The 20,191-nt window shown below is 37.7% G+C and overlaps 1 protein-coding gene across 1 annotated transcript in view; it reads right to left on the bottom strand.

The window, feature by feature from the left end:
• Nucleotides 1-20,191, bottom strand: part of DOCK4 (dedicator of cytokinesis 4) — a 474,863-nt gene that overhangs the window by 260,772 nt on the left and 193,900 nt on the right. The window contains exons 2-5 of the mRNA XM_024757836.1: nucleotides 9,427-9,510; nucleotides 6,847-6,887; nucleotides 4,791-4,846; nucleotides 489-585 (exon numbers count right to left, since the gene is read on the bottom strand). Coding sequence (XP_024613604.1) covers nucleotides 489-585; nucleotides 4,791-4,846; nucleotides 6,847-6,887; nucleotides 9,427-9,510 — 278 coding nt within the window. The remainder of the gene's footprint in view (nucleotides 1-488; nucleotides 586-4,790; nucleotides 4,847-6,846; nucleotides 6,888-9,426; nucleotides 9,511-20,191) is intronic.

Genomic DNA, 20,191 nt, shown 5'->3' with positions numbered 1-20,191 from the left:
TATATATATATATATATATATATATATATACCCAAAACACTGACCCCTTTTTTCCCAAAGAAACATTTCTTTCTCTTGTATATTTAGAACATTCTCATTGATTCTGGCTAAGCAGCCTATCATTTTTATTATACTTGAATGATTTATAGAGAATTAGAACATAAAAAATACCACCAATATGAAAATTGTATTGAAAATAAGTTTAGTTCCCCCTGAAAATTAAACGTATTCAGAAAGCCTAACCCTGGTTCCATGTAAACCATCCTATTTGATTAGATGCCAGGAAAGTGATCTTTTACCTTCGTGCGGCTTGAAAAAGAACTTGCAAAATCCATTCTAGATGGACACAGGGATTAAAACAACACTGAGTCTTATTAAGCTCTCTATCCCTAATTCCTGGAGGAGTACTAGTGACTTACAGCATGTGCTCAAATATTTCTTAAAACAATTCTTTATCGGAAACATGATGCCATTAAAAAGTTACATACCACATAGAGTTGTTTCCACATGGTTCCCCAGTCTCTTAATGTTGATGTCATTTCCGTGATAACAGAGTCTTCAGTGGGAATAACCATTTCAAATTGTCTGTGAAATTGAACAACAACAACAAAGTGTATATGCAAATGACATAGGCAATAATCTTCTTTTAAACACTCTAAAAGACCAACCAGGAAAGGAAGCTGCAGAGTTATTTCTGGTTCTACAGACAGTAACCAGGATCCGATCATGAACTTGTGTGAGGAATGCAAAGTGGGTTACGGCAGTACCATAACAGAACGACCAGCCACTTTATCCAGATCAAGTCTGAGCAGTGTGGTGGTGAAGCAACAATAGCAGAAGAGTTCTGCTCCAGCCACAGTTTGACCTCTAAAGAGCAACTCGTTTAACTTCTCCAAGTCCCAAAGTCCTTGTGTGTAACATGAGGTCACCAGGCTACATAAACTGTGAGATGGCTTTTGCCTTCCAAGCTCTATGACTATAGGACTCAAAGGGAGGGACAGGCTCATTCAACGATCAGGCTTTGATGGCTGCAAACATCTAAACTAACTCATCGTTCTAAACAACTAGACACTGATATACTGACTGAACACTCACTTGTTCTCATTAACACTTCATTTTCATGACTTGCCAACAAGACCATGAAAAATGATTACTACTATCAGTAACGTTGTCATGCATCACAGAACTTATTAAGGGTTTGACATGACAGATATTTGAATATCCATTGCAGAACGCTCCGCTCATGATTAAGGTAATATATTTCTCCTATTTCTTTTCTAAACGTCAGAAACTATACTTGGAAAATATTCATACCAACATCTAGCAGGGTATGTATAGTGGTCCTTATATTAAGGAGATATAGAAGGAGATGGAGGGAAAAAACAGAAGATTGAATTGGGCTTCTGTACTCTATCTTTGACATACAATAACCTTTTTTTCTCGCCTCTAGTTTCTTTTTTCAAATTCTTCCAGTTTTTGCGCAGCTTAAAATGGGTAAGTGCCTATTAATACTACAGCTTCTCAAAAGAATGCTAACTGACTGTACTGATGGGGATTATCTCTTCATTTGAGTATTTTTTTCCAAGGACAATATCTAATATGTAGACACTGAACCAGGTTACATGGATGATCAAGGAAAAATTACTTCATAGCATGAGGCCAATAACTGCTCTGCATTCCTTTTTGACGTTGTGTCCAAAGTGCATATAATTTTCTTTGTAAAGTTTTCTTGACAGCAAGTGTGGGAATTAAAATCTTGCCTTGATTTCTTCACCAACAGAGCCTCTTCTCATTTCATACTGCTGCTAAAGTACTGACCCTGTAATTTTTCCTTGATCATCCATGTAACCTGGTTCAGTGTCTACATATTAGATATTGTCCTTGGAAAAAAATACTCAAATGAAGAGATAATCCCCATCAGTACAGTCAGTTAGCATTCTTTTGAGAAGCTGTAGTATTAATAGGCACTTACCCATTTTAAGCTGCGCAAAAACTGGAAGAATTTGAAAAAAGAAACTAGAGGCGAGAAAAAAAGGTTATTGTATGTCAAAGATAGAGTACAGAAGACCAATTCACAGGTACTGACCCTGTGAATGTTTTACTCCTTTCTAGAGATTAAACACTGCTGAAAATGTAAAGCTGGGTTGTAAAACTAGAAATAAAAGTAAACAGTAATATATGAACTGTGACATATATAGAACCTTTTATCAAGTCTACGTAATATGACATTTTTAAATGGTAGTGCATTTATTTTGCTTTTGAAGCAGCTGTTGCAATTTAAAGGATGAATATTTGGACACAGAGACTATAAAATGATAGAATGCAAGGTCAGGAGGGAACAGTGAATTTCCAGGAAAACTCAACAACCTACTTAACATCTAAAAACTGAAATGACCTCAGCAGGAATTAAACAATAGAGAAGTGACCTCACAAACTATAATTTAAGGACCCCGTCAGTCCTGCATTGCTCTGAAGACCCAGGAAAGAACATAAAGGCAATTCTGTCTGTGGGAAGTTGATCTGGGGTTTGTTCAACCAAAATGTAAATTTTTAAGAAGCACAGAATTGCCATTTTAGGCAGCTGTTTCCTTTTAATTATACCAAAATCAACATTCAAACAGTCTGTCATAAGTAGTTGCCCCTGAAATTATATTTTGTTCAGTTATTCTGAGATGAACTTTGCAGCTATTTCATCCTGGTGGGCAATCAGGGTGCTAATCCTCTGAAAATAAGGCAGGTAACATCAAAATCCCAAAGAGGTTCCTCTCTGGGAAAGCAATCACCTGGCAACACGTGTTTTTGAATGTTTTCAGGCTAAAGTTTTTCTTCCAGTTAATAGTCCTAGAACCTAAAGTCTCAATGAATTCCAACATTTTTTTTTTAAGAAAATAAATTTTGGTTCTCCCCTGAAGTTCTCTTGCTGTATAATGTTTATCATGCCCTCTTTCAGGTGGAGAACCCACAACCAAGTCTTAAACTTACACGACCAAATTCTGAGACACCTTTACCCATATATAAACTTCCTCGGACTCAAGGGAGCCAGATACTCACCACTTACTGGCTGGGACAAAAATAAAAATAAAAAAATAAAAGAAGATACTTGTTTCAATTAAAATTATGTCCCACCCCAATACAGTTTGAGAGAGAGGACTTTCACTGGGTGAAGTGATGCTTGACGTTTTTGCTAGCATCTTCTCTTTTCTCTTCCTCAGTCAGAAGGTAAGATGGGGGCTGGGTGGCCCTCTGCTCTGGAGAGTTGAGGGGATCAGGGTGGGGCTTGGGGCAAAGGCAGCAAAGAACTCTGGCTGCAGGGGGTCTGCTCAAGTGGACTCTTTAAGGGACAGGGTAGAAACCCTGGGTTTCAACATTGCCTAGACCAGATCACTAGGGCAGAAAGGTCAGAACAAAGAGTAAGCATGTGTTTTCTGGAGTGTCCCTTGGCTTACTTGAAGGGAGCTGGATAGAGCCTGGTGGAAGAATTCCAAAAGGATTAATAACTCTGCTTGACTCACTTCTGGTGGATTATAACTGCACAACATTTCTGACGGACACATATTTTTTAAAAGAGTAATAGTAGTGGTAATTATTAGAATTATGTTTTTAATCTACTGTTTTAAATAATTACTACTACTATCAAAATAATAATAATAATACTGCTTAAAGTAACTGACATATAGAAGACATATAACATAAGGATCTCCTAGACTCTTTAAGTTTTATCCACATACTCAAAGTAGTTATACCATATACTCTCAGCCACCTGAAGAAATTATTTCACTGAGCTAAGATTTAATACTCTACCTTTATAGAGAGTGGATATAAGAATCACCCATTTGAATAGCCTCCATGGAACTTTTCTGGTAAAAATAAAGTTTGAAGATATAATTTAATATGCTTTAAAATGTGCTTTAATAAATTCCTATTTTTTGCCATTTGATGAATAATGAAATTTTTATGGTACAACCTGCATTGTTTCTTTTGTCATAAAATGAAAATTATTCAGTGATCCAATGCATATTCCTTGTGACATTGGCAGCAAATATTTGGATTCACTTAAAATGAATAATCTGCTTATGTTAACCACTTAAATAAGCAAGTGCTACTCTTTCATTCTGTGATATTGTATTTGAATAATCTTTTATCATAACAGCTGCTTTAAGTCCTTTTGGACACAGACTGGGAAAACCTTTTCAAATATATCAGAAATCCTAAGTGATCAATGAGCTCAATCAAACAAACAGCACAGAAATGATGTTCTCTGAAGCAGAATAGTGGCTTTGTGAAATGGTCACACAAGGATATGGTATTAACCCCAAATAGGAAAATAATGGCAGACTTGGCTGCTTATAATTCAGTAGTGAATCTAGGAAATTCCTGGGGTTGAGACATGACTCAGCATTTGATGGGTGTGACTGCCATGCGTCCCTACACAGCAGGAAACCAAGAAAAACCAACTCCTTTTGCTTAAAGTAGAAACTAACACACCATTGTAAAGCAATTATACTCCAATAAAGATGTTAAAAAAAAAAAAAAGATTAGGCCGATTCCATGATTTCTGGACAATGAGAGACCTCCAGAGCCCTAGATCCTACTGTTGTCCAACACACAGATGTGGTTCTTTAATTTTCTCCACCAACTGCCTTTGTGTAATCTGTCTTTATCAAACAACACAGACAACGGCATGATTTTCTATAGTTCATTTTTCAAGACAATTACTAAGTCTTCAAATTCCAAAATAAGTAATGGTTCTATGAAAAATCCTTCAACTACTAATAAAATTCATTTCTTACCCTTTGTTCTTTACACAGGCATTTTTCAAGTGAACGTAGCTGGAAGGAAATATACCCTGGAAGAGAAAACATGCAGGTTATGGTTCTAGCTGTCTATTACAGCAGAGTTAGTTTTGTAAGTCATATGTATAAAATATAGCCACACAACCATAACAATACTAGGAAGAAGGAATCTCTAACATATTCTTTAGGCTAAATCTATTGTAGCTTAGACCCATTCATTTTATTTTCTACTACTTACCAGTTTACAAATTTAGAGATACTTTAAAATAAATATAATCAAAAAATTAAATCCCACTCAAAAGTATATTCTTTATAAAACAGAAAATTTTTATATTTTCAAGAATTCTATATAGAAAGCATGTTGAATAAGAATTTTTTTTTAATACTCCAGTATTGAAAGAAGGGGGTTTTTGTTTGTTTGTTTTCATTGTAGTTCTTTTTCTTCTCTCCAAAAATACTCATGTGTCTATTTAAAAATATATACTAAAAAATACCACTATGAATCTGGAAACAATCTGTGTATTACATGTTAGGGAAGATCTTTGATGAAAACATAGCAGCAATTAATCACCAGGCTGCCATTTTGACGGGATAAAAATTAAACAAAAGAAGCCACGCTAGCTTAAAGCCTTTTATTGTAGGGAAAAGCTAGGGCAAGGAAATTATTCCTTTGTTCTAAATGAGAAATTGAAAAAAACAACATTAAAAAGAAGAGCATCAATTTTATTACCCATTAAACAACAATATTCTCTGAATGATTTTTTAGGTACAATTAAATGACAAATTCAATTAAATATTTAGGAAAACAAATGTCATTTGAATACATTATCACCACTGTGGATCCAAGGATAATATAAAATTTAACTAGCAAGTTCTGTAATATACAACAGTAGTAAATAGGTATATAGGTTAAAAAAATAACTTTTTTTTCCCTTTGGAATTTAAATTTACCTTAATATGGTAGGAATAACAAATAGAGTAATTATAGTAATTAACAAGAAAAAGTCAGAACTTGAGGTTCAAAGAGTAACAGAAGTAACAAACCATAACACATTTTTTCTCAAGCATGTACTAAATGAAAAATTAAATACTGAAGCTACATTTGCATGTGCCTGCAGATGTCCAAAAATAACTTTAAATGAGGGTTAAAGTATCAGGCTCTCCTTTAGAATGGCCTAAAATAAATGAAATAAAGTAATAAACACAGTTGGATGATCCGGAAAAAAGGTATATTTAAGCAGAAAGGCAGACAAAAGAGTTTAGATTACTTATATTAGACTTTGGTAATGAGAAATGATACAATTTCTTATCTACAATCCTAGTAAAACCAGAATTAAACTGAAAAATGAACATGACATGTAAAAAAATATTAGAGAAATGTGGGTAGCATGGGTAGATTAGAACAAAGTATTAGAAAAAGTATAGATATTAGCGAGGATTAGTGTCAAAACCATAAACTACATAAATGAAAGGTAAAAGAAAAATCATATTACTTCCTACTATAATTCTTTAGGATGTATATAGCTATATAAAGGATAATGAGTCTTAGTTTTTGTCTGTAATGGTAAGAAAGATGGACTCTTTATATGATTTTCCCACATTTCAGCTCCTCAAATCCAAACGGACTCTTAACATACCCTACAATAAACCTGTTTCTCCACACCAACTTTTTACAAATGATGCCACAAACAACTTAAAGATTAAATACCTCTATTCAGTGTTTCTTTTGGAATATATATATTTCCCCTGCCTGAATTTTACTTTCACTCTCTGTGAAACTAACACTTCAAAAAGATTTTTTTATATATATATAGTAAGCCTATTAAGGTCTTCTCAGTATAAATTTCAAGAGCTACATAGGATTATCATTTGAATAGCATGTCTTAACTATAATCCAAGTTCAAAAGAATCTCCAAAATTATGAAAATCTGTATTGCCATTTAGTATTTCAACTAAGAGTCCCAACTGTAATTTCAATTGTATAATGAAATAAAGAAAAATAACTGTCTTTCTTAAAAATCCCATAATTATGGTTAAAAGCAATAATTTTTACCTTGATATTTGGGTTTTTTAAGGCAAATCCTCTGTACCAGCCTGTGGAGAAATAATCATGGTCATATTTCAATAAATCATTACAATACTTTGAAGAAATGATTAGAAATCAATCTGTCCTTTACTGATGGAATTTTACCCTACATATAAATATTCTAGGTATAAACATAATGGGGGTTGGGATTAGGCTCGACTAACAGTCAAGTGACTACTAGTTTAAGTCTTCTATTAATAAAATCATTTACAAATTGTATTGGAAACGTACATGAAAAATAGAAGCATGCATAACGGAAATAAAGGCTTTGGAATCAGAGTATTGCGCTTAAATTCTGGCTTTGCTACTTATTAGCTGTTGAATCTTGGGCAAATTAATTGACCTCTCTGAGCTTAGTTTCACTTCATTTTATAAAACGCTACACTACATCCCAGGGAAATTCAAAAATCTACACAAGATTTAACATAGTTCCAAATTCTCTTTGCCTGACTACAAAGCCCAGACTATACCATCAAAGCATAGTGCTCAGCCAGCAGTTCTGTAGTGAATTCACACATTTCTTCAGCTTACTGTCTTGGGTTAGGATCAGTCTGATAGCCTAAGAAGAGTGAAGCCAAGTCTCATCTATTAAGAGAACTAATGGCACTCTTTCATCCACACATAGTTTTTATTCTGTAGAATGCCTGTTACTTAATCTCCAAGGAACTCTGAATCAATTTTACGGCACTATCCTTAATGGGGAACATATCTTTTTATAGTTTAAAACAATTACAGGGTGTGTATATATATATACATATATAGATAGATAGATAGATAGATATTTATATGGTTAATATATAGCCCCCTATTAATGTATTATTTTCAATTTATTTTTTCTTCAAGAACAAAAACCATTTTGCTTATTGGTAAGAAATTATTTTTATCATGTAACAAATGTTCTATGGAATTGAATCTTCTTTTGATTAATTGAACTTTTAGAAAGAAGTATTTGAGATTTGCATTTAAATATTTTTGTTCCTCATAAGTTTTCTCAAAAGAATATATTGTAAAACATCACTCTGAAATCAATCTGGAGAGAACAGAATGAATTGAGAAATGGAATCTCTATAATGTCAGGGTTTACTATATCCCTTAAAGACATCCATCCAAGAAATATAGCCATTCTTAAACAACTATTTTAACAGAAACCAAAACTTTTTGAGAATTGCAGATATGTCACAGAGAGGTCTCTGTCCAACTACATCATACAGAAAGGTTTTCAGGTTATAAAACAGCTCCCAGGGGCTTCCCTGGTGGCGCAGTGGTTGAGAATCTGCCTGCCAATGCAGGGGACACGGGTTCAAGCCCTGGTCTGGGAAGGTCCCACATGCCGCGGAGCAACTAGGCCCGTGAGCCACAACTATTGAGCCTGCGCGTCTGGAGCCTGTGCTCCGCAACAAGAGAGGCCGCGATAGTGAGAGGCCTGCACACCGCGATGAAGAGTGGCCCCCTCTTGCCGCAACTAGAGAAAGCCCTCGCACAGAAGCGAAGACCCAACAGAGCCAAAAATTAATTAATTAATTAATTAAAAAACCAAAAATACAGCCCCTATAGTTGTGAAGCCCATTTTCACCAATTCAAAACAGACTTTATATTTATCTGTAAAGAAAATAGAAACAAAATATATCTGGCAATGACAGAGAAAACCTTTATTTTTATTAGTTACATTGGACAAAATAAATGTCCATGTATCACCACAATTTAATAACAGGCTCTAACTAAAAGTAATAGTTCTATTTGGGAGAACACAATTTTGCCAATAATGAACCTTGATATGATAGAATCTTACCATATTATAAATTCCTAATAAGGACAATATATTAAGAGGAAAAACAGTTATCTTTGGATATACTGATAGAACTTTACAATGTGGCCATTTTGATAAGAAAAAAAGAGTAGTCATTTCATCTGGGATCTTTTTAAGGACTAGAGTTTAAGGATGTTTTGTTGACCAGGAACAGAAGCATTTGAGAACATACATATTAGGTCAATTGAATGAGATACATAAATTAATCATACAAGTTCATTTAACTTTTCAAATGCAGTGAATAACTTCAGCCCAGATTTGAGGGAGGTGAGGAGATGGCTGCAGGACTAGAGCAGAGTTGGCCTGGGCAGGAGTCCCACCTGGAGGCATCTGGTTACCCAACCTGGGGTAAGGCATTTCTGCTCTAGACCTCTTTCTTTCTGTCCTGGGGAACCCACCAGACTCCTGACATTCTAAGAAAGGCCTTCTTGTTTGGCCCCAAGTCATGAACTTTCACAAATTCAATAGTCTCAGTTGCTTTCTATGTTGGCATCTAGTGAATATAAGTAAATAATATTAGGAAAAAATACAATCAGCTTAAAAATACCGAATAATGCTTTCCCATAAGCCAAACATTCAATATGCAAGAAAAAAGTTTTGTTAAAAATGGTTCACTGTGACTACTGGGGAAATTCCAGGGATTGATAGAAGTATGGAAACAATCTGTAAACTTTATGAACTGTCCAGTGTTGCAGGAGATTGTTTATACAACCTCAAACAATCAACACTAGTCTACTTACCATCACACTTCTCCAGGATCTGAACTGTATCTCCAATTTCCAATGACAGGCCATAGGGGACAGTTCCTCGAAAACTGGCAATAACTGTAAGAAATGACATAGATTATATGGAGATGATCATCATATCAGTTACAGCCAGTTAATACTGCTTACTATTAAATGTTATTGACTAGGAAAAATGAATGTGAGTAGGAAATATACATTGATAGCTAGAGCCAGCTGTCATATCCTAATTTGACAGATTCTTGAAGAAAGTCAATCTTTAAGTTTACATAATTCGCCAACTTCTTGGTTGAATAAGTGTTATTAATACAAATTTCAAAGATGTGGAATTGGGCTTCCCTGGTGGCACAGTGGTTGAGAGTCCGCCTGCCGATGAAGGGGACACAGGTTCGTGCCCCGGTCCGGGAAGTTCCCACATGCTGCGGAGCGGCTGGGCCCATGAGCCATGGCCCCTGAGCCTGCACGTCCAGAGCCTGTGCTCCACAACAGGACAGGCCACGACAGTGAGAGGCCTGCGTACCGCAAAAAAATAAATAAATAAAAAATAAGTAAGGAATATATTTCTTACTTATTAATAAGCTTGGTTTACCTTTCTGCTATGCTGTTTGCAGGATATTTCTTTTCCAGAAAGTCCTCAAGAGAAGGGACTGCACCTATTTGCTCATTAATATGTCCCCAGGGCCTAGCCCAGTATGTGGCATTAAAGCAGTCTTCTGGTTCTGTAGTAAGCAATGGTGATGCCTGGACCTCTCCCCTGGGTCTAAACACACGGCCACCGTGACAGTTCCCACATGCCTCAGCTCTCAGACCATTTGGAATTGAGGGGAGTCACCATTTAGCCTTAACCTAATGGTTACAGACTGATTGGTTTCTGAAACATTTCACAGGGCTGGGCAGGACTAGGATACCAGAGAGAAAGAGTGCACAGATTAACCATCCCTACGTGATTTGAGTGGTTAAGGGAGAATAAAAGCACAGTGATTCTCCCCGGGAAAGTAACACTTGAGTCATAAAGGATACAAGGATAGAAAATTTTAAAAATGTACCTCAACACACGAAAACAGAAAGAGACATCTCCTGTTAAATACTATACACGCTGAAACCACCTTGCAATTCACATCCAAAAAAACAATAGTAAATGCTTTGACTGCATGATTTTTAAAAGCCCAAAATTTTGGAAGTGAATTTTATAATTCTCTTTCAGATGGTGAGACTTAGATACAACTCCAATCCCCAAAATAAATTATTGTTATTGCTATGAATGTGTTTTAAAAGCCTGAAGGAATACATGAACCTGTCAATAAATGAAAACATGCCAATAAGTAATGGGCTTTCAGAGAAGTCTAAAGCTGTTTTACGATCTCAAAACAAAATTAGCGGTAGCAGTCAAAACACAGGACAGAAAACATAACCTAAAGTACATGAGATAGATAAAAATAACTACATAGTAACCAAGTTAGAACATTTTAGATAAGCACTAGTTCATGATGTCATTTTCTAACTATAACCATAAATACCCTATGACCTCATGTTGATGTCCTAGAAGACATGTCTGCTTGAAAAATAATCAAAGGTCTGTATATCTTGACAGATTACTTCAAATAATAATTCAGAGACCTCTTCTTATAAGGGATCAACAACTGAATAGACAGCAGATTGAGTACAATTTAAAAGACTCCAAAGCAAGCTTGTACCCAGAATTGCCTGTCTACACTCATGAAGTTACCTTAATCTCTCACAACACTAGTGTCTCAACCCTGCACTACCTGATGCTTCTATGAGAGGTCTATGTGTACGGGCACCCAACCCAGCTCTGTGTACAGCTCTTACCACTCACAAACGCTCTTGTAACTCCCAAGGCTGCCATGACTACATCCCCTACTGCTGGTCGCTCTGTCCTACCCCTCATCGCCTTCTCGAACATGGCAGTACCATTCACGAATTCCATTTCTTCACCATCCCTTCATGCCTCGGCCCTTCACTTCACTGTGTTCTGAAACTGCCCTGTTCCCTAACTGTGACCACATTCATATTGCCTTTCAGGAGTCTATCTTCTTTTGAATTTTCTACTGCTTCTCTCATACCCTCCAGCCTTCTTCTGTAGACCTTCTTTCCCTAACCCTCTTCTTAAATGTTGCTGTCAAACAGGCTGGGTGTAGGAAAATAACATCAAACTTGGCATCATGAGATGTGGGTTTGAACCCAGATCTGACCATTTATTAGCTGTGTGACTCTGGTCAATATACCAACCTCTCAGAATCTCCATTACCTCATGAGGAAAATGCGGGTAACAATGAAGAAACTGCAAAAGGTAGTAGAGGATTAAATAAGGCACCTATCAGAAATAATTTACCACACTGTCTGGTATACTCTAGCTATTTAATAAATATCTCAGTTGTAAAACTATACTTTTTTTCCTTCGATCCATATACATTCTCCCTATTTGGAGAACGTGCTAAGACTTCCAGAATCACCTGTCACTATATGACTTGCCAAGTCTCTCTCCAGTCCTGATCTGTGGCCTCAGCCGCTGACACAAACTTCCAACTTGTATATCTCTATTTAGAGGTCTAAGCACCTAAAACTTAGCATGGCTTCAACTGAATTCATTATCTCCCCTCCGCCTCCAGCCAAATCTAAGCAATTTTCTCTCTCCCAATCACCCACTCTAAAATGTTAGTCTTCTGCTGTAAGTCCTGCTTTCTCTCGCTATTCCTAGGTGGATTTCTCTGCATCACTCCAAAGGGCCGCTGGAAAGCCTTCCCGGAAGGCTCCCTGTCTCCACGGTTGTCCTTCCTCAATACAGCATCTATAAGACCACCAGAGGTCCCTTTGATTCTGTCACACTTGTACTTAAATGCTTTTTGGATATGTGGCATCAGGAAAATTTTATTAGGTTCAATTTCTTTTCTTTAAAGGAAAAGGTAATAAGACATATCATGCCATATCAGACAACAGTTTGATGGGGTTGTTTTCCTTTTATTTCATGCCACCATTTAGCTGATACAATCCTTACATGTCTCCAAGCCAGATCCTCGTCCATTGCCCCCAATTCTGTCGAATGGTAGCACTGTGTCCAACGACTCTACAAGCCAGAAACCCAGGAGTCATTCACATGCCCCTGACCCACATATCCAGTCCAAGACCCATATCACAATGGCCTTATCTCTTTGATATCTCCCAAAGCCATCTTCTTCTCAACTTCTCCACTCCCACCACTGCCCTAGCTTCGCTATCACCTCTTGCCTGGCCTTCTCTAGCAGTCTCCTTATAGGGCTGTGCCCATATACTCAGGTTCCTCTCCAATCCATTTCTCACACAGCAGTTACAGAGGTCTTTTCAAAATTCACATTTGATGATGTCATCATCCTCATAAATATATCAAAGCTCTGAGAATAATAGAAAAAATCAGTACTACAGCCTGTAAGGTCCTGCCCTTTTCTGGTTTCATCCTGTACTTCTCAACCCTGACTTTCTATACTCTGGTCACAAAGACCTTCCTTGTTATACTCCCTCCCACACAGGACTTTGCCCATGATCGACCCCTTGCAAGGAATACTCTTCCTTTCCCTCCCCACCAAGTTAAGCTGTATTCACCCTACAGATGTGGATTCAGTGGCCACTTCTCAGAGCAGCTTTCCTCGACACACATCCCCTCACCCCAACTGCACACTCTCATAGCACCATATACTACTCAACCATCCCCTCTTATTTGTGCAAGTTTTTGAATGATGTCTTCTGCAACAGACTAAGTTCCATGGATATAAGGACGAGGTTAGTTCTAGCTCCCAATTGTCTACCTAATTCAGTTCAGAGCCTGGCACACAAACTGAACTCGGTAAATAATCGCTGAGGGGATGAATGAGGGCAGAGCCATTACTGTTACGTGTTCTGGTCTTAGGCAGTCAGGTTCCTTTATTATGGGCAATTCTATTTTAAGAGGGTGCTCAAAATTCTAAGAACCAAACTATATTACCTGTGAAAACTCATTCTTTCATAGGAGCTGTTTAAAACTGGGATGACAGGTTGTCTGGGTCATAACAGTGTATCACCTCATTTCTTACCCAAGAAGTCTGCGTGGGTGAATTCTGACTTCACTCTTCAGCTATATCATATTTGATAACTATTAAAGGCAAGCTATTAAGTTCTTCAGTCTCACTGGGCTTCAGATGGCTCCTCTATAAAACAAAGGAGCTAGACAAGGTGAACTGAAAGGTCCCTGCCAGCCTGCAATTCTGAGAGTCTGAAAGAGGCCCTTCAGCTCAGCACTGCAGAGCATGATATATAACTGAAGCACTCGGTCCCCAGACCAGCCTTGCTTTGGTTTTAGTCACTGCCTGAGTTCTGAAAGAATGGACATCTGTCCCCACCTGCAACAGCCATCTGATGAAGCAGAGGGAAAGCCTGTTCTCAGTATCTCCTACAAAGTCCTTTACCACTGCTCTCCTGCTACCTTTCCAGGCTCCCATCCCAGCTACCTCTCCACACACTACCCTCCACACTGTCATACCTAAATTCTCATCAAGTTCTTTCATGCAGGCCTCAGTGCCTTTATACATATTATCCCCTTTGCAGGAGTTGCATTCCCCAGCCCTCCTACACCGGATACTGCAAAGTAGCCTTAGTTTTAGGTCTAGCTCCAAGGTTAGCCCTTTCAATTTCCTACTTCCTTTTCCCCATCCTTGGGCCCAAATGGAATCATTTACTCTTTCATCTGTGCTCCAAGGGCGCTCTGACCACACCTTAAATAGGGCAAGGTATCACATACTATTTAGCACTTTATTTATCTGTGTCTTTCTACTTGAGAACTTGAACTACTTTTTCTTTCTTTTTTTATTGACATATAGTACTAAGTTTAAGGTGTACAGCAATAATGATTTGACTTACATGCATCATGAAATGAGTATCACAGTAAGTTTAGTGAACATCCATCATCTCATATAGATACAAAATTAAAGAAATAGAAAAAAGATTTTTTTTCTTGTGATGAGAACTCTTAGGATTTAGTCTTAACAACTTTCATATATAACATATAGCCGTGTTAATTATATTTATCATGTTGTACATTATATCTCTAATATTTGTCTTATAAATAAGTTTGTACCTTTCACTGTCTTCATCCAGTTCCCCCTTCCACCTATGGTAACCACAAATCTCATCTCTTTTTCTATAAGTTTGTTTTTTTGTTTTTGAAGTATAATTGACCTACAGCACTATGTTAGTTCTTGGTGTACAACATAGTGATTCAATATTTCTATGCATTTCAAAATGATCACCACAGTAAGTCTAGTTATGATGTCACCATATATAGATACCCATAGTTATTTTTTTCTTTTCTATTATGGTTTATTATAGGACCTTGCTGTTTATCCATCCTATGTATAATAGTTTGCATCTGCTAGTCCCAAACTCCCAAGAGAACTTGAACTATTTTTAATTCATCTTCCATAAACCAGCATACAAATGTGTCAGTGCATGAATGGATAATGAACACACACATGGAATGAATGAATGAAGCCACTGATAAATGGTAGTCAGGTTTTAATGGATTCAGAGAATGTCAGGGGCACCTCTCATAACTTAAAACATCTAAAATAAATATTAAACTGCAGATCATATTGGAGAGTAACACTTTTTTAGGCTACAGTTTAAGGCATGACTTTGATCTTTACCTTCTAAAATGGCAAGTCATTTCCAACCTTTGAATTACACAAGTAACTCTACCTTGCAATGTATGAAAGTCATGAATGGATGGATGAATGCTACCCTCTTTATGTTTCAGGTTATGAAAGAGAATGTTGAAAGGGGAAGGCAGTTCTAGGTAAAAGAGCAAAAGATCTGAATACATGACTGGCTCAAATTTACTAGTGGTAGTACATAATGTATCATAAAGTAAGGAAAACTGGTTTATTAAAGCAAAGATTCAAAGAAAACACAGGCATTCATGAAACCTCAATTTGCATTTCCATCAAGTGCACTTGAAGAATATGTTATGTTTAGATTCCATTCTGGATACAACTTTCCAACTAAATTCCCAAATCCTCCAAGCATTTTTGCATGAAACAAGTCCACAGTTGAAAATTCATCTTGTCCCCAGTTGTTGTAAAGTAGCTCTGTCTTTATCCAAAGGTCTTCTCATCCTACACTTTCCAGGGGCATTTCCCCACCAGTAATATTTGGGTTTACTGAACATGACCACACATTGTCTTGATCCCTCGATTTTTTTTTTGTTTGTTTTCTTATAAATTGAACAACTTTAGTAGCTACAGAAAAGATCATAGAGAATGAATCATTCATAGAGCTGGAAACATAAAGGTTCAATACTATTGTTTCAGTCCTAAGGATCCTGGGAGTACAGTTTTAAAACAGCACATAAAAACTACTATATGGTATTGTTTTCATCTCTGCCCCTTTGCTACTATATAAAAATTTATTTGGATTAACAAACATGCATGTAAACATAGTTTATACTCAAATCCTTTAAAATTGTGTGTGGGGAATTCCCTGGAGGTCCAGTGGTTAGGACTCCACGCCTCTACTGCATGGGGCACGGGTTAGATCCTTGGTCAGGGAACTAAGATCCTGCAAACCACGTGACACGGCCAAAACAAAAACAAAAACAAAAACACTGGCTAACATTATATGTGTAAGAAAAGTGTTAAATGTATAGGGTAACCATCTTGCAAATCATATCATGAACAGCTTCCTCTTACCACTTATTGTGTTATTCGTTTATATAATATCAGTTTAGTACCTAGTGATAGTTTATTAAAAATTAAATGTCTGTGAGAAACATCCTCATATAACTCACGAGTGTTTTCTATGAAGACGGTGAAAATAAAAGCAAAATTGTGCTGTGAAACAGGGACTCATTCCTCAGTTTCAGAGACACAGCTTGCTCATTCAAAGAACAAATTCATACTTTTAAACTTAGTACAGAGAAGCTTGATCACAGAGTTCTATGACCTTTAAAAGCAAAAAAAGAAATAAATTATAAAAAAACTACTAGATGACAATCATGTAGCTCTACATCACAGATGATAACATATTCATCATCATGGTCAAGATAATATTTACCACGATGCTACACACCACGATTCACGTCGAGCCTGGCAAATGCTGCCCTTGCCCTTTATGGGCTGACAATTTAAGACGAATGGAACATAATACAGGAAAAAAAAAGTAATGAAATACTCTGTCCCTTGTGACACGAAGGAAGGAAACTCATCCCTCAAAGTCGGAGTTCTGGCTTCATCTTTCTGATAAAAGGATCTCCAACTCAGGAACAGGCTGTGGTCTGAAAGGTCACTTGTGAGCTATTTACAACACAGAACACGATGCTATTATTCTCAAGCTCTGAGATTATCCCATGGAATCCCATTTAATACAAAAAATGAAACTCCTGTTTTTCACAACAGAAATGAGCTATGACTGCATGAGAATTTAAATAAACATTTCTATGTGAGTAGTTGTAAAATTCTGAAAGCTGGTACTTGAAACATGGCAGCGACAATGAGAAGGCAGTGAGAAAGCAGCGCATTGTAAAGGAACACCGTCTCTCAGAGGACATTTAAAAGTGGTCCTTCCTATGCCCATGTGCATTTCACACTGTTCTTGGCTTTGGTTTGTCATGGATGTATCTACATTTAGGTTTATCAGTTTTTATGAGTATCATTGCAGTAGGGGGGACACAAATGGAAAAAAGGGGAGAAAAAGGTAGAATTTCTGAAGGATAAGATTTTTTTCTGGATAAGAGCTGGAGGAAACAGTGAAAAGGGGAAGTGGATTAAGGAGAACTAAATTCTTTTCAGGGATTTTATTTCATAAAATAGTGAACTGTGGAAAAAGAGGACAAGGGGTCACCTCCTCTGCACACGCATAAAATTCTCTTGTAGGGAAAGATGAAATAAGGTGGGGGAAAAACAAGTTAACAGTCTTATCAAAGACACTATCTGTTTTCTAGCTGTCTGGATAGAGCTTGAGGGAGGCTGCAATAGAAGTCATCTGGAGATTTCTCTTGGTACGATCACTAGCACAGGATGGAACTGTCTTTCTCCCGTATCCCCCTCCATCTTGCCCCTCATGAGATGAAGTTAAGAGCAAAGTGTCATTTCTAACTTGAAGGGACTCCCAGCTGGTCATCAGTATGACAGTAGGGCCATGGCAGCAGGCTGTCCAGAAAGACTGAAAAAAAGAAATTCAAAGGAAACGTGTGAGGGGGAGATGGGGTGCTAGCTCCTGAACACTGCTTTGATGCTGAAAATGAACTCAGTAGGAAAATCAAAGAAACGCTTGCTAGGCTCCATCTTCTCTGTCCCTTGGACTTGCCACGCATTTGAGATCAGCCTCCATTCTGGTAACCGTCTATGCAGGTCTCACACAACTTGCAGGCACACCTGAGAGGCAGACATATGCACATTTACAAATAGGACCCCATTCTTATGCCACAGGTACTGTCAGGCCTTGAGACAGGTCAGAGGACTCTCTCCGGCCCTAAGTGACTTTGAAAAATCAGAAGCACACTGAATAAAATGCATTCATCTTCTGACATTTTACAAGTACCACCTTGAAAATACACTGCTGTCCTTGACTGTTAAGAGGACATTTCTACCAGCTGCAGAACTTCACTCTGCTTGAACCACTGCCCTTTGGACTCGAGGTAAACATAAAGGACAGTGGTGGGTGCTGCCACAGCAACACCCCTCTTCAGAAATGGATGACTTATTTTTCCAGCTGCCGAGAGCATTAGGGCTTGCGGCCAAGGGGCAGCCTTCTGGGGTTGCCTCAGCTGAAGAGAGCTGTTTTGCCCAAGGCCATGTCCTCTTCCCAGGGTGGCCTGCACCCAGTGACTAGGAGGGCCAGGCCCTCCTGCCACAACTTGGTACAATTCTGAAGGGCCACTCCAGCTGAAGTGATGACGGCCGTCACTGGGCCGGCATCACAGGTCATCTATTCCCTCTCTCCAGTTCTGCTTCTCCTCCCTCCCTGCCATCGGTGTGACAGCCAAGAACATTCCCTGATAAACATCCTGCAAGCTAATCTCCATCTCAGAGTCTGCTTTCTGGAGAGCCAAACCTGCTCCAAGCTTACAACATCAGCCATTCAGAATCGACTTCTTGCCAGATGCATTTTCAAGGGAGGAGAGTAGCATGACTATAGTACTATCTTGTGGTTTTAGTAAGTTCTTTATGTATTATTTCTAATCTTCTATGATATAGGTGTTTCTATTCCCATTTTAGAGATAGAGAAAAAGAAGAGGAAAGAGGCAAACAAGGGAACGAATGAACATCAAGAGGGAATTGTTCCCCATTAAGATTTATTTGAAGACATTGTCACCGAGGCAGTAAATGAACACGTTTTATTCCCCAAAGAGTCATAAACATACTCTTCCCCTTGGTTTTAATGTTACAAATGCAAAGGCACTTTCCTAAGTGGCTAAAGGTCAAACAGTAAAACTCTGAACTGATGACTGCATCCACCCATCAGTACTTTTAAAAACAACTTAATATGATCGAAAAGGTTACGGTTTTGGCCAACTGCCAGTCAGGAGGAGCATCTTGGAAAAGACAAGAGTTTAAACAATTATCTCAGAAGTATCCCAGCACTTAGGAAAGGGAGATAATATTAAGAGCTCACAGCCCACCCCCACTTTTTTTAAAAAAATTTTTTTGGCTGTGCAGCATGTGGGATCTTAGTTCCCAACCAGGGACTGCACGTGCACCCCCTTCACTGGAAGCACAGACCGCCAGGGAGGTCTTAACTACTGGACGGCCAGGGAGGTCCTCTAGGGAGACAAATACTGAACAGGGAGATGGAGGCTCAGGGCTTAGCTCCACCACTTATGAACCATATAGTCTTTGGGCCTCTACCGTTTGCAGGCAGGATGACATGACCTGCCCGGCCTACCTCACAGAAATGTCATGAGGATCAAATAAATGTATGAGGAATGGATTTGTAAGCCTATAAATGTAAGTAAATATAGGATATTATTTTTCCATCATCACTGCTAACTGGAAGCTTGGAGACTAGATCTGAATCTGTCATGTGTGAAAATAAGGTTTCTGTGTACAATTGTGTAAATCAAAAACCGTTGCTCTGTTCTGTTATTACAGATTCTTGGAAATCATTATTAACAAGTTAAACTTAGAAAGATTCAGGTTCAACCGCTCCAGAGGGGTAAAAGGCTGACACTATTGTTTTTTCTAACAAAACAGGAAAAAAATCTTTGGCAAATGAGACAGATAAAAAAAAAACCAGTAACAGAGTTAAGAGAGATTTTCTTAAAATGCTAAGGCAGAGATAGGAAGGGAAGGAGATTCAGCTTTTAATAGTCCCTCTGCCAAACAGCGCAATATTTGTCCAAGGGATACTAGATAGCATCGGGAGGAAAAATTACAACACAGACTTCATGTCACAAAGTGGAATGAAGTTACAGAAAATAATCATTGCTTCCCCCACACTCCAAGGGAAATTTTTTCACTAAGAAGTGAAATACCATTCTCCAAGCAAGCATAATAAATCTACCACCAAGTATTTGGTTTACAAAATTTATATATACATTTTATATACATATATAAATCTACTTAAATAAAATACATATCCTTTTTCCAGTGTGAGATGGCTAATGTTAAAATTATTATTTAAGAGAATTTTTGAAACACAGGATTAAGTTTCCCAACCCTTTTTTTTCCCTTAATGTCTTGCTATAAGGGAAGAGAGAGAAAAAAACGGCTACATCCTTCTGTGCTTTGTTCTGATTTAT

Source organism: Neophocaena asiaeorientalis, unplaced genomic scaffold (assembly GCF_003031525.2).
Source record: "Neophocaena asiaeorientalis asiaeorientalis breed wild unplaced genomic scaffold, Neophocaena_asiaeorientalis_V1.1 scaffold116, whole genome shotgun sequence".
Lineage (NCBI taxonomy): Eukaryota > Metazoa > Chordata > Mammalia > Artiodactyla > Phocoenidae > Neophocaena > Neophocaena asiaeorientalis.
The sequence above is the reverse complement of the archived record's forward strand: the minus strand, read 5'-3'. Positions and strand labels throughout refer to the sequence as shown.